Here is a 16,074-nt window from a genome sequence, read left to right as displayed (position 1 = left end):
ATCCAAGGGCAAGAAGCTCAAACACAACAAATTCAATTAAAAATTAGCCACATTTGTTAACAGCGATGATGATTAACTATCAGAACAAACTACCAAGGGAAGAGGTGGAGTCACTTTCTCTTTATGTCTTCAGATTCAGACTGGATGCCTTCCTGGAGGATAGGACATAGGCAAACGTATGTTATTAGACTCAAAACAGGGGCAAGTGGGTGAAATTTAATGGTCCCTGTTATACAGGAGGTCAGAATAGATGATCTAATGATCCCTTCTGGGCTTAAAAATCTATGAATCTAGGCCACATAGAAAATCAATGTGAGTTAAGCTTGCAAGTCATGTGGGCACTTTTGACGTCCATCTCTCTCTCTCTCTCTCTCTCTCTCTCTCTCTCTGACAGGTTTCAGAGTAGCAGCCGTGTTAGTCTGTATCCGCAAAAAGAAAAGGAGGACTTGTGGCACCTTAGAGACAAACAAATTTATTTGAGCATAAACTTTCATGAGCTACAGCTCACTTCATTGGACGATGTAGTGGAAAATACAATGGGGAGATTTTATATACACAGAGAATATGAAACAATGGGTATTACCATACATACTGTAACAAGAGTGATCAGGTAAGGTGAGCTGTCAAGGTTCCTTCCCCACTCTGAACTCTAGGGTACAGATGTGGGGACCTGCATGAAAACCTCCTAAGCTTACTTTTACCAGCTTAGGTTAAAACTTCTCCAAGGTACAAACTATTTTACCCTTTGCCCTTCCACTTCCACTGCCACCACCAAACATTTATCTGGGTTTAGTTATTAGGAAAGCATTGTTTGGAAATGTCTTTCCCCCCAAAATCCTCCCAACCCTTGCACCCCACTTCCTGGGGAAGGTTTGGTAAAAATCCTCACCAATTTGCATAGGTGACCACAGACCCAAACCCTTGGATCTTAAGAACAATGAAAAAGCATTCAGTTTCTGAAAAGAAGGATTTTAATGGAAGTAAAAAGTAAAAAAGAATCACCTCTGTAAAATCAGGATGGTAAATACCTTACAGGGTAATTAGATTCAAAACACAGAGAATCCCTCTAGGCAAAAGCTTAAGTTACAAAAAGACACATAGACAGGAATATCCATTCTATTCAGCACAGCTTAATTTATCAGCCATTTAAAGAAATCATAATCTAACACATATCTAGCTAGATTACTTACTAAATTCTAAGACCCCATTCTTGTTCTGTCCCCGGCAAAAGCATCACACAGACAGACCCTTTGTTTTTCCCTCCCCCCAGCTTTTGAAAGTATCTTGTCTCCTCATTGGTCATTTTGGTCAGGTGCCAGCGAGGTTATCCTAGCTTCTTAACCCTTTACAGGTGAGAGGATTTTTCCTCTGGCCAGGAGGGATTTTAAAGGTGTTTACCCTTCCCTTTATATTTATGACATGAGCTATTACCAGCAGGAGAACGGGGGGGGGGGAGGGGGGGGGCAGGGGGATGGACCTTTTGTAGTGGTAATCAAGGTGGGCCATTTCCAGCAGTTGAGAAGAATGTGTGAGGAACAGTGGGGCGGGGGGGAATAAAGATGGGGAAATAGTTTTACTTTGTGTAATGACACATCCACTCCCAATCTTTATTCAAGCCTAAGTTAATTGTATCCAGTTTGCAAATTAATTCCAATTCAGCAGTCTCTCGTTGGAATCTGTTTCTGAAGTTTTTTTGTTGAAGAATTGCCACTTTTAGGTCTGTAATGGAGGGACCAAAGAGATTGAAGTGTTCTCCGACTGGTTTTTGACACTAATAGTGTGTTAATAAGCAATGGTCACATAAACACCACCCTATACCGGAAACTTACTGACCGCTATGCTTACCTACATGCCTCCAGCTTTCATCCAGATCACACCACACAATCCATTGTATACAGCCAAGCTCTACAATACAACCGCATTTGCTCCAACCCCTCAGACAGAGACAAACACCTACAAGATCTCTATCAAGCATTCTTACAACTACAATACCCACCTGCTGAAGTGAAGAAACAGATTGACAGAGCCAGAAGACTACCCAGAAGTTACCTTCTACAGGACAGGCCCAACAAAGAAAGTAACAGAACGTCACTAGCCATCACCTTCAGCCCCCAACTAAAACCTCTCCAACGCATCATCAAGGATCTCCAGCCTATCCTGAAGGATGACCCATCACTCTCACAGATCTTGGGAAACAGGCCAGTCCTTGCTTACAGACAGCCCCCCCAACCTGAAGCAAATACTCACCAGCAACCACAAACCACACAACAGAACCACTCACCCAGGAACCTATCCTTGCAACAAATCCCGTTGCCAACTGTGTCCACAGATCTATTCAGGGGACACCATCATAGGGTCTAATCACATCAGCCACACTATCAGAGGCTCGTTCACCTGCACATCTACCAATGTGATATATGCCATCATGTGCCAGCAATGCCCCTCTGCCATGTACATTGGCCAGACTGGACAGTCTCTACTTAAAAGAATAAATGGACACAAATCAGACATAAGAATTATAACATTCAAAAACCAGTCAGAGAACACTCCAATCTCTTTGGTCACTCGATTACAGACCTAAAAGTGGCAATTCTTCAACAAAAAAACTTCAAAACCCGACTCCAATGAGAGACTGCTGAATTGGAATTAATTTTCAAACTGGATACAGTTAACTTAGGCTTGAATAGAGACTGGAAGTGGATGTGTCATTACACAAAGTAAAACTATTTTCCCATGTTAACTCTCCCCCGCCCCCGTTCGTCAGACATTCTTGTCAACTGCTGGAAATGGCCCACCTTGATTATCACTGCAAAAGGTTCTCCCCACCCCCCCACCCCCGTTCTTCTGCTGGTAATAGCACACCTTACCTGATCACTCTTGTTACAGTGTGTATGGTAACACCCATTGTTTCATGTTCTCTGTGTATATAAAATCTCCCCACTTTATTTTCCACTGAATGCATCCAATGAAGTGAGCTGTAGCTCACGAAAGCTTATGCTCAAATAAATTTGTTAGTCTCTAAGGTGCCACAAGTCCTCCTTTTCTCTCTCCATGGTTATCTATCTATCTATCTATCTATCTATCTATCTATCTATGTGTAGGATTCAGGAAAGACTTACCCATTGACTTCTCATTACTAAATTTAAACACATGCATACTTCTTCATGGGTGCTACAATTATTATTCTGATTATTTTCCCTCAATGTTAAATGCTGGGGGTGTTTGTTTGTTTGTTTATAAATAGCCTTCATAATATAAAAGATCTTTAAGAATAAATAAGGGAAAGCTACTGTCTGCAACGTACCCCCAAAAGTCACCAATAAGTCCAGACCATAGGTTTGGATAGTCAGGAGTTCTTGCATTTTAGATGCTGAAATGCAGTCATTCTCCGCTGAGTTTCCTTATAATTCTCAAGTGCCTCGAAGTGCTGTCTGCCGGAGGTCATGGATCATGATGTCTTGCACTCCTAGTGTGTTCCTCAGCTGCTCATTCACACTGACAGGGATTAATAATAATAATAATTATTATTATTATTAAAAAGCCCTGTGAGGTCAGGAAGTGTTTTTTATCCTCATCCTCTCTGGGTCAGTCCCCATTGCACTAAAGGGGACTGACACACACACAGCCAGATTTTTGTAGGAATTTAGGCATCTAATAATCTAGATTGGCACCTAGTAAGAATTTCTAAAGTGCCTATCTCCAGCGGAAATCAAAGAGAGTTAGAGGTCAGGTTTTAAAGGGCATTCATGTGCCTAAAGATGTAGACTGGTGCCTAAAGCCCACTGATTTAAAAGGATGTTAAATTCCCTGGTGCTTTTAAAAATCCCACTAGGTGCCTAATCATCTTTAAAAATCTGGCCATGGTTGCTTAATCTGCTTCAGCACTTGTGAAAAGCTTACTAGGAAACGATCTGCATCTGAAGAAGTGGGTTTTTTACCCATGAAAGCTTATGCCCAAATAAATCTGTTAGTCTTCAAAGTGCCACTGGACTCCCTGTTGTTTTTGTCTGCATCTTTAGATACCTAAATGCCTTTGAAAATCTGGCCCTACATGACTTTATTAAAAAGGATTTATACTCCTAAATTAGTTGGATGCATCTGAAATTCTTGTCATAAGTGACTCACCCTGGAAGTTTTAAGTGGAGCAAGGAGATTAATCTCTTTTTTTTTTAATCTCAGGATTGGGTGAGAACCATTGCATTATAGTTCCTCCAAACCACCAGATTATCCTTCCTCTCTGTCTTAGACTGGGCATGTGAAATGCAGTTGCTCTCAAGGGGAACACTGTGATTGACTTAGGTGGCTTCAGGATTGGGTCCTAAATCAGCCTGAGGCAAAACCCTTATTGTAATGGGGACAACCTCTTCCCAGCCACCCTCCTCCACAGTGCCCCCTTCACCTCCTCGTTCCTCAGGCTGTAGATGACGGGGTTCAGCATGGGGGTGACAACGGTATAGAAGAGGGACAGCAGCTTGTCATTCTCCGGCTCATGGCTAGATCTGGGACGCAGATACATGACCATGCCGGAGCCATAAAAGAGCATCACCACCACCAGGTGCGAGGAACAGGTGGAGAAGGCTTTGTGCCTGCTCCCCGGGGAGGACATTTTCAGGACGGTGGCAATGATGCAGGTGTAGGAGGTTAGGATGAGGGTGAAAGGGGTGGCAAGGAAGACCACAGTGACCATGATGTTGGACATCTCGTTGCGTGATGTGTCGGCGCAGACCAGCCGCAGCACGGGTGCCACATCACAGAAGAAATGGTCGATTTTGTTGGGGCCACAGAACGGGGAGGTGAAAACCAAGGTGGTTTGGATGAAGGAGACAGGAATCCCACTCAGCCAGGAGCCGGCCACAAGCCAGGCGCAAGACCTCCTCTCCATGATGGCCACATAATGCAGAGGGTGGCATATGGCCACATAGCGGTCATAGGCCATGGCAGCCAGGAGATAGCACTCAGCAGAGCCCAGGAGAAGGAAAAAATACATCTGAGCTGCACAACCAATGAATGAGATGGTGTTATCTCCAGTGAGGGAGATGACCATCATCTTGGGCAGGGTGACTGAGCTGTAGCAGATCTCCAGGAAGGACAAGTTCCCCATGAAGAAATACATGGGGATGTGGAGGGCAGGGTCAGCTAGTGTGATGAGAACAATGAGACTGTTTCCCAGCAGGGTGAGAGTGTAGATAGCAGAATACATCAGGAAAAGCAGCACCTGCCCTAGCAGGCTACTGGAAAATCCCAAGATAATGAACTCATTCACCGCAGTGCTGTTTCCCTGTGCCATCTCCTCACAATGTGTGGTAGAGTTCATCTGTAAATTAACAAATACAGGATGGGATAAGTAACTTAGAAAAGGCACAGAACAGCAGAGAGAGATGGGGGTGTATGTAGATAGATAGATTAGATTAGATAATGTTAAAATCAAGGGTTAAAATGGGTAAGTCAACATACTAAGATCTAGAGAGATAAAGAGATGGATGTGCATGGAAACAGAAAAACAAGGGTTAAGATAGATTAGCGTAGTCAGATCTAAATATAGATAGATAGAGCATATGTCTGTGTTTATGTAAGTAATTTTTTCTCCCTTCCTTTCCAATTCATTGGCTTTTTAACTTTATTTATGTAACAAATTTAATTGCTGTGGGAAAGCTAATGCTATTATATGAAATTTGTAATTTGCCCCCAAGGCTGGAGGTAAAACTAGGAAATACAGAATCAGGAAGCCAAGAATGATGATCTATTGAAAATTTAACAAGAAAATTTAACAAGAGGGTATTTTTAAGATCATTGAGAAACCTCAGGCAAAAGAGTATCTAACATACCTTCCAAATCAAGAGCTCTCTTCTTACCATATTCCGGGGAGCTTTTCAATTCTATTCGATTCCATATAGTTTTGTAGACAGTGCTTATCACCGTGGTAGTACAAATCTATGAATGTGTATGTCTTTAAATGCTTCTGTTTTTAAGGCATCTTTGGCATCCTCATGGGATGTGCTTCCCCAGAGGTGTAACTCAGTTAATTAACGGATGAAAAGAACTAAACTGTAATACTGCTTTCAGAATCATTGAGCTCCATCAGAGAAATACATTTTCTCTTTAAATATTCTCTAGGCTAATGGTTTAGTACCTCTGCTGGAATTTCTCTCAGTAAATAAGCAATGCTTTAATTTCCATACCCAATTCTGTGTGTCTCCTTGTAGTTATATATCATAGTTGCGACAATGTCTCCATATGAAATTCTCTACCTGCCTTTGAAACAGGGCATACACAATGGATCATAAGCAAGTTGTCTTTGTCTACTAATCTAGCTCTCCTTACCTTATTGTCTGATCTAAAAATGACTTGTCACGTAAATGAGAATTTTCACAAATACATTTCATGCTGTGATGGGAGGTGGGGCTTACCAGTGGGGTCACCTAGTGGGTAGGTCAGTGACCACCTTGATTTCCACCTCATGGTCTCTGCTGCCTCCCATTGGCAACACCTCCAGTAAGTAGACAGCCCACCTTTCAGTGGATGGCTACTTGGCCCTCGGGCTGGGTCACCATTTTAGCTCAACCCCTCTTTCAGGACAGCAGTGCCCAATGAAGGTTAGAGGGACCTGCGTCCTTACAACAGAGAAGGATGATCAGTCAATCTCCTGGCTCCTGTAGGGGGCTCATCATGGTCATGAAGCTTTCAGCATCTCTATCTTCTCTTTACTCCAGGGAGGGGTGGAATGAGGTTTATGTCTCTATAAGCCAAGGGGGTTGGTAGGGGAGCTTGGGCTTTCACACTCCACCGGGATCTGACCCCGGGCCCTGTGTCAGGCACCAGTGTGTGCCTCAAGATGGCTTCCCTGGGCCATTTCCTACCACCCGTTTCCCTCCACAGTCTCACAGTCCAACTTGAGATAGCAAAGGGGGAAAAACAGGGAGCAACTGAACCTTCAGCCAAGCTGGGTTCAGCTCATAGTCCCTTCTTCCCCAGCGGAGGTTTCTGTGGAAGCTTTGGTCAGGAGCTCTCAGGGAAGAGCTGCCTTGTTCCCCCATCTGCCCCAGTGGAGTTGTCTGGCTCCTCTTGAGCCTGGTGGGATTGTCAACAGCAGCCTGTGCTGGTCTAATTCTGCTCCCACTAATTGGCAGTTTATTCATTGACTCTAGTGGGGCCAGGCACACATCCCCTGTGTTCCTTTTTGCTGGGTCATGTTCTAGGTCCCCTTCTTGCTCCCTTTGAACTCAGTGGAAAACACCCTTTGCAGGTAACAGGTCAGGACTCGGTCCTAAGGCCATGAAGGGTGATGGTAGGAAGAACAGAGAGAGAGAGAGGTGAAGGAGAGGACAAGAAGAGAGAAGGAGACAGGAAGTTCAAGAGAATAAAATGGATCAGTAGAGACATGTGGACCTGATTTAGCATCACCATGCACCCTGTGGAGTCCTTTCCAACTGTGCAAAATAAGCTCAAGATAGCTTGAATGATCATGTATTATTTACACTCTCCTTGCACAGGTGCCAAGTTACCAATGTGAAGGAAGAAATAGAATAGGACTAGACTAGATTAGACTAGATCCGTCTGTTCTTGTTTAGACTAGAATCAAAATGAATAGAATAGAATAGAATAGACCCATGTGTTCTCATTTAGACTAGAAGAGAACCTGTTTTAGAATAAAATAGAATAGAACAGACCGTTGTGTTCTAGAATGCAATAGACCCTTCTGCTCTAGTTAATAGAGTAGAATGTACCCACCTATTCTAATTAGAATAGAATAAATAGAATAGAGCAGACCAATCTGTGCTAGTTTAACATACAATAGAATAGACCCATCTGTAACAGTTAGTAGAATAGAATAGAATAGAATAGAATACTGTGCAAGGTGCAAGGCAATAGACTATCAACCTCAATGCTCCTATGAATCCTCTTCCTTGGATGTCCAGAGATTGAAGCTATGGCGTTATGCCTGGAAGGTGAAATTTACAGTCTAGTGCAGCGATTCCCACACATTTTTTCCCTGAGACACACTGGTGCAACTGCAATAGACACTGCGGCCAACTGTTAATACTTTTTGAGGAAAATTATTAATTTTAATTATAACATACATATAACTATAACACTGTAAGTGAACAATATACATGTTTCCTTTGCATTTTAATGTAAACAATTGAAATGATAGGAATTTGCACTAAAAAACCCAGTTTCCAGTGCTTTGAAACCAAACTCTTCTACGAAAATGACACATTAAAAAATGTTGAGAGCAAAACGTGCTGGTCAAACAGGGAGAACACAATTTTGTATAAAACTGAACAATAAGCAACACAACACTGTTCACAAAATTGTTAAAAAAAACACATTGTGTTATTATTTGTTGATTTTAAAACAAAATAGTTGTCCGAATTTGAACACTATATTGTGTTTTCAATTTTTTTTAGTGTAAAATCTGAATTTCTGTGCTATGTAAGTTAAGACCCAATCCTACTCGCTACTAATTAGAAAAGAATTAAATATTGTAAACACAAATATAAAATAACAGTTATATTAAACACACTGAGGCAATGGGTACTCATCCAATCTGGCAAAGGAGAATCCAAACTTCCAGTATGTGTCATCATATTTTCTTACCACTTTCTTTGTTTTTTTGGCTGGCTCATTTCGTGTAGCTGTAGATGGTCTGGGACTTTCATTATCTTCTCCACCAGTGCACCCTTCTCATTTTCAAAAAATAAATTGATCCATGTCAGATTGAAATACTGAAATACAGTTGTAAATGGCAGACTGTGTTTACATTGCTAAGGTTACCTTGCAGTGAATGCACCGTTGTACTCACAAGAATTAAACTTGACCTATTGCAGCTTGGTTTTTTTTCTATACTCTATCCAACATATGCAGCTCAAAACATTACATTTATATAGCTTTTACTTAAATTACATGAGTCATGTGGAGTTAAAAATTTCCCAAGAGCTTGACTGGAGAATGCAGTTTCACCGGCAGACCACCTTTGGGCAGCAGCCCATGTTCTGGGAACCCCTGGTCTATAGTATATATTGTAGAAGAACCTAGGGCAAAACTCTATCAACAATCCTGCATACTGTTGTGCCTTAGGGGAGGGAAAACTTCTCCATGATGAAATCTGAAGAGATCTCTGCAGCGTTCCAGCCTGGACATGAGAAAAGCATGGAAGACATTTGTAGTGAGAAAGTCAAAATTATCTGGGGATACAATTCTGAGAACGCAATTAATACAGGCATATATGGTGTGACAAAGTTCCTCGTCTACTTTGGTGGGTCCTGCACTTATTGGCGGATTTTGCTCACCTCAGAGATTCACAGTAACCCTCAGTTTGGCCACCTTCATGCCTCAAATCTGCCGTTCACTCAGATAACCTCATCACTGGCCAGCATGGGAAAAAAAGAGTAAGAACAATCCCCGCAGTTTCTGCTGATCCACCATATGGATTGGAGAACAGCTCAGAGACCTTCCCCTCTGGTGGAACCTCCTGTGTTGGGTCCGGAGTTGTGAGGTTTGGGGGGAACCCAGGCCTGCCCTCTACCCCAGGTTCCAGCCCAGGGCCCTGTGGACTGCAGCTGTCTAGAGTGCCTCCTGGAACAGCTCTGCGACAGCTACAACTCCCTGGGCTACTTCCCCATGGCCTCCTCCCAACACCTTCTTTGTCCTCACTACAGGACCTTCCTCCTGATGTCTGTTAACACTTGTACTCAGTCCTCCAGCAGCATGTCCGCTCACTCCCAGCTCCTTACACGCACACCTCACTAACTGGAGTGATAGCCTTTTTAAACCAGGTGTCCTGATTAGCCTAATTAATTCTAGCAGCTTCGCAATTGGCTACGTGTCCTAATTAGCCTGCCTGACTTAATTAGTTCGCGAAAGTTCCTGAGTGTTCTGGAATAGTCCCTGTTATCTTACTCAGGGAAAAGGGACCTGCTTAACCTAGAACTAATGTATCTACCTTAGACCACTCTCTTGTAGCCATCTGGCCTGACCCTGTCACAGTGGTCACACTTTGTCACACTCAGCAATGGCAAAAGCTGTAAAAAGTTTGAAATGGTCTTTGAGTTAACGTGCCCCTTTTGCTAATCAAAATTTTGTTCTGTGATGATTGCAACTTCATTAACTTCTATTGTGAGCTTTCCAAGAAAAAATGGGAAGCCAGCTCTGCGTGTAGACAGTTTGCTGTTTTAAAATCCTTTTTACCCTCAAGCTTTGTTCCAACTGCTAAATACAAGTAAGCTTTTGGTCACTATATCACTGGTCACAGAGTCCCAAAGGGAAGAAACATAGGTGCACCAAACCCCAAAGTGTGGGGTAGGGTTCCCAGGTTCTCGTGTAAGAATGGAAAAAGTGGGAAATGTCACCCCCAGACAGATAAGTCCAACAGACCCTATCACCTGTGGGGGGTGCTCTCAAAGAAACTAGAAAGTGGACAGCTCTGCAGTGAGCCATATAATCATGACTCTTAGTTTTATCTCAAAGTCCCAAGCACACTGTGGAGAAAAGCTGTTTGAGTTAAATATTCAAACAGTTTCAAATAAGGGGTGAGGAAGCTCCTAGTGCCCATCTCTGGATCCAGTAAGGGAGGCCTCCAGCAAAAAAAGAAAGATATGGCTTGACATCTTGACATCATCAAATTTCTAAAAGAGACATTACTAAAATAAAATAAAATAAAATAAAATAAAATAAAACTTAGGGAAAGCAACAACCATAAATCATTCCGGGCTTCTGTATATAACAAATCCCCATCTTTTCTGTCTTTCCCAACACACACACACACACACACACACACACACACACACACTATTCAAGATTTTGGGTAACCCTTAATACTAATACTTCATATGAGCTGTGCTTTGGACCCCATTCTGGGAGGAAAAAATGTGCATGAAATCAATTGTGTTCACAAGTGAAGCAAGTGGTAAACTTGCAATTGAACATTTTATTTTATTCTACTTCATTTTATTTTATTGCACACCCGTGGGTCCCCACCAAAGAAAGGACAAGCTTCCCAAAATTTAGACCGTAAAATACCTTTGAAAATATTGCATGAAGGAACACTGCATCAGGCAAAATCTTGAGCCATGGTTCTGTGGCACCAAGAATATGTACCCCCTTTCTGCATCCCCATTAAAAAAGTTCCACAACAACAGGCCAGCAGGCAACTTCAGATTGGGCCAGGGCCCAACGTTTACATGGGGGTGTTTCACTGAGTCAATCATTGTCCTTTGCCCAGGACCCAAGAGACGAAAAGGAAGAATAGCTCACCATGGGAACAATTTTCCAAGGGGTGTGGTGGATTCTCCAGCAGTTGGAGTCTTTAAGTCAAGACTGGACGTTTCTTCCTAGAAGATAGGGGCACAACTGGAAGTGATGCTCTTAATGCAGGAATCATGGGGTGAGAATCTCTGTCCTGTGTTGTGCACGGGGTTGGCAGAACTCATTTTTCTAAATAATTCTGATGGATGTTATCAATGCTTTCTAAAGCATTTTTTAGATTTTTATTGATTTAAATTTTCACAGTTGTGTGAAATTGGTGGGGGGGAAGGGGAGTATTTAGTGACAGTAGACATCGAGGCTCAAAAAGCTAAAGCTTTATTAACCATTAAAACACAATTTGTTAACATCCCATATCAAAATGTACAATAAATATCCTTCAATCAACAAATCATACCTGTTTTTACTATTCATTCGCTTGTAACAAGCCAAAAGTCTTAATCACTGGATTTTGACACTAAAAATTTTAAGCACCATTTTTTGCCTTTGCATATCCATACATTTCAGTTATTATCGATGGACATATTTTGTCTCAGTTTATGTATGTGCAGCGAAATTGATGTTTACAGTTCTGTCTTCTGAATATAGCACTGGATGGTGCATCATCACTAGACCTGGTTGAAATGTCCAGCTTTCCATTTAAAAATGCTGATTTACTGCAACTGATGTGTTTTGAAGGGAGCTAATGTTTTAGTTCAAATTTTTGATGGAGAATTATTGAAATGTTTTGTTTTTGCTTTATTATATTATATTATATTATATTATATTATATTATATTATATTAAAACTTTTCTCATATAATATAAAATAATTAATAATTAATAGTCAAAACATGACCTGATTTCTCAATGACACTATTCCTAGGCCAGAACAAAAGGGATGCTGACATTATGGAGACAGTTTATGGCAGAGTCAAACATCTTGCTCTGCATAGACAGCAGTGCGGGAGAAGAGCGGCTAGTCCTATAGGAAAAGGGGAAGAGTCAATGGAGACTGCACCAAATCGGAGCCCGAGGAGGATACAGAATGGGTTGAAGAGGATTACAAGGGAGAATAGGAATGGAAAGAACTTGCAGCCAGAGGGAGCAGGGGATAGACCGGAGAATCGCATGGTCACCAGGAAAAGGCAGGTCTACGTGATCGGGGACTCCTTACTGAGGAGAATAGAAAGGCCTGTAACCAGAGCTGATCCAGAGAATAGAAGGGTGTGCTGTCTTCCAGGTGCTAAGATACAGGATATGGACCTGAGGTTGAAAAGGATCCTAAAGGGAGCAGGAAATAATCCACTGATTGCCCTTCATGTGGGAACAAATGATACCAGTAGATTCTCGCTGGACCGTATCAAGGGAGACTATGCCAGGCTGGGGAAGACGCTTAAGGAAATCGAGGCTCAGGTGAGCTTCAGTTGGATTCTGCCTGTTCCTAGAGAAGGGCAGCAAAGGTGTGACAAGATTATAACTATCAACAGACGGCTTAGGCAGTGGTGCTACAAGGAGGGCTTTGGGACGTATGGTCACTGGGAGGCATTCATTGACAGAGGACAGTTCTCTCAGGATGGACTTCATCTGAGTAGGGAAGGAAATAGACTTCTAGGATGGAGGCTGGCACAACTGATCAAGAGAACTTTAAACTAGGAATTTGGGAGAGATGGTTGGGAGATGTCCAGGTAATCTCCAGGTAATCTCCACACCTGATTTTAGCATTGAGAGGAAAGAAAACAAAGTAAGAAAGGATACAGCTGTGGGTAGGAGAATGGACATAAGGAGGAAAGGCAATGTGGATACCAGTCTAATAGGTCATACTGGCCGTAGAATATCCATGCATAATCGGGTAAACAATGTGAGCGAGGCCAAACAATGAAAATTAAGATGTTTGTACACCAATGTGAGGAGCCTAGGTAACAAAATGGAGGAACTAGAGTTACTGGTGCAGGAAGTGAAACCAGGTATTCTAGGGATAACAGAAACATGGTGAAATAGTACTCATGACTGGACTACCGCTATTGAAGGGTATGTGCTGTTCAGGAAAGACAGAAATAAAGGTAAAGGTGGTGGAGTAGCATTGTGTATCAATGAGGAGGCAGAATGTAAAGAAATAAGAAGTGATGGAATGGATAAGACAGAGGGGAAGAAAACTACTAGAGCCTCCCCTGTGATAGTACTTGGGGTGTGCTATAGACTGCCGGGATCTAATTTGGATATGGATAGAGCCTTCTTTAATGTTTTTAGTGAAGTAAATACTAATGGAAACTGTGTGATCATAGGAGACTTTAACTTGCCAGATATAGACTGGAGGACAAGTGCGAGTAATAATAATAGAGCTCAGATTTTCCTAGATGCGATAGCTGATGGATTCCTTCATCAAGTAGTTGCTGAACCGACTAGAGGGGATGCCATTTGATGAGTAGTGAGGACCTCATAGAAGAAATGGTTGTAGGGGATGACATTGGTTCAAGTGATCATGAGCTAATTCAGTTCAAACTGAACGAAAGGACAAAGAAAAATAAATCTGCGACTAGGCTTTTTGACTCCAAAAGGGCTGACTTTCAAAAATTAAGAAATTAGTTAGGGAAGTGGATTGGACTAAGGAATTTATGGATCTAAAGGTGGAGGAGGCCTGGGATTACTTCAAGTCAAAGCTGCAGAAGCTATCGGAAGCCTGCATCCCAAGAAAGGGGAAAAAATGCATAGGCAGGAGTTGTAGACCAAGCTGAATGAGCATGCATCTCAGAGAGATGATTAAGAAAAAGCAGAAAGCATACAGGGAGTGGAAGATGGGAGGGATCAGCAAGGAAAGCTACCTTATTGAGGTCAGAACACGTAGGGAAAAAGTGAGACAGGCTAAAAGTCAAGTAGAGTTGGACCTTGCAAAGGGAATTGAAACCAATAGTAAAAGGTTCTATAGCCATATAAATAGGAAGAAAACAAAGAAAGAAGAAGTGGGACTGCTAAACACTGAGGATGGAGTGGAGGTTAAGGATAATCTAGGCATGGCCCAATATCTAAACAAATACTTTGCCTCAGTCTTTAATAAGGCTAATGAGAATTTTAGGGATAATGGTAGCACGACAAATGGGAATGAGGATATGGAGGTAGATATTACCATATCTGAGGTAGAAACGAAACTCGAACAGCTTAATGGGACTAAATCGGGGGGCCCAGATAATCTTCATCTAAGAATACTAAAGGAATTGGCACATGAAATTGCAAGCCCATTAGGAAGAATTTTTAATGAATCTGTAAACGTAGGGGTTGTACCGTATGACTGGAGAATTGTTAACATAGTTCCTATTTTTAAGAAAGGAAAAGAAAGTGATCCACGTAACCACAGGCCTGTTAGTTTGACATCTGTAGTATGCAAGGTCTTGGAAAAAATTTTGAAGGAGAAAGTAGTTAAGGACATTGAGGTCAATGGTAAATGGGACAAAATACAACATGGTTTTACAAAAGATAGATTGTGCCAAACCAACCTGATCTTCTTCTTTGAGAAAGTAACAGATTTTTTAGACAAAGGAAACACAGTGGATCTAATTTACCTAGATTTCAGTAACGTGTTTGATATGGTGCCACATGGGGAATTATTAGTTAAATTGGAAAAGATGGGGATCAATATGAAAATTGAAAGGTGGATAAGGAATTGGTTAAAAGGGAGACTACAGCGGGTCATACTTAAAGGTGAACTGTCAGGTTGGAGGGAGGTTACCAGTGGAGTTCCTCAGGGATCGGTTTTGGGACCAACTTATTTAATCTTTTTATTACTGACCTCGGCACAAAAAGTGGGAGTGTGCTAATAAAGTTTACAGATGATACAAAGCTGGGAGGTATTGCCAATTTAGAGAAGGACCGGGATATCATACAGAAGGATCTGAATGAGCTTTTCAACTGGAGTAATAGTAATAGGATGAAATTTAATAGTGAAAAGAAGTGTAAAGTCATGCACTTAGGGATTAATAACAAGAATTTTAGTTATAAGCTGGGGACACATCAATTAGAAGTAACGGAGGAGGAGAAGGACCTTGAAGTATTGGTTGACCACAGGATGACTATGAGCTGCCAATGTGATATGGCCGTGAAAAAAGCTAATGCGGTCTTGGGATGCATCAGGCGAGGTATTTCCAGTAGAGGAAGACGTTAGTACCATTATACAAGGCACTGGTGAGACATCAACTGGAATACTGCATGCAGTTCTGGTCTCCCATGTTTAAGAAGGATGAATTCAAACTGGAACAGGTACAGAGAAGGGCTACTAGGATGATCCGAGGAATGGAAAACCTGTCTTATGAAAGGAGACTCAAAAAGCTTGGCTTGTTTAGCCTGACCAAAAGAAGGTTGAGGGGAGATATGATTGCTCTCTATAAATAAATCAGAGGGATAAATACCAGAGAGGGAGAAGAATTATTTAAGCTCAGTACCAATGTGGACACAAGAACAAATGGATATAAACTGGCCATCGGGAAGTTTAGACTTGAAATTAGACGAAGGTTTCTAACCATCAGAGGAGTGAAGTTCTGGAATAGCCTTCCAAGGGAAGCAGTGGGGGCAAAAGACCTATCTGGCATCAAGATTAAACTCGATAAGTTTATGGAGGAGATGGTATGATGGGATAACATGATTTTGGCAATTAATTGAGCTTTAACTATTCATGGTTAACCTAGAGGAGAGGAAAGTGATCAGGAACAGTCAGCATGGATTCACCAAGGGCAAGTCATGCCTGACTAATCTAATTGCCTTCTATGACAAGATAACTGGCTCTGTGGATGAGGGGAAAGCACTGGATGTGTTGTTCCTTGACTTTAGCAAAGGTTTTGACACG

The 16,074-nt window shown here is 41.9% G+C and overlaps 1 protein-coding gene across 1 annotated transcript; it reads right to left on the bottom strand.

Annotated features, from left to right (window-relative positions):
* Window positions 1–4,342: 4,342 nt before the first annotated feature.
* LOC125622499 (olfactory receptor 10A7-like) lies at window positions 4,343–5,287 on the bottom strand. Its single transcript, XM_048820593.1, has one exon. The coding sequence runs from the start codon at window positions 5,285–5,287 to the stop codon at window positions 4,343–4,345; it is 945 nt and encodes a 314-aa protein (XP_048676550.1).
* Window positions 5,288–16,074: the final 10,787 nt, after the last annotated feature.

This window comes from Caretta caretta, chromosome 13 (genome assembly GCF_965140235.1).
Source record: "Caretta caretta isolate rCarCar2 chromosome 13, rCarCar1.hap1, whole genome shotgun sequence".
NCBI classification, from domain to species: Eukaryota; Metazoa; Chordata; order Testudines; family Cheloniidae; genus Caretta; species Caretta caretta.
Note: the sequence above shows the minus strand (reverse complement) of the source record. Positions and strands in the feature narration are given on the sequence as shown.

Bases quoted from the DNA above. Each gene is read 5' to 3' on its own strand.
- LOC125622499 (XM_048820593.1), bottom strand. From the start codon at position 5,287: ATGGCACAGGGAAACAGCACTGCGGTGAATGAGTTCATTATCTTGGGA.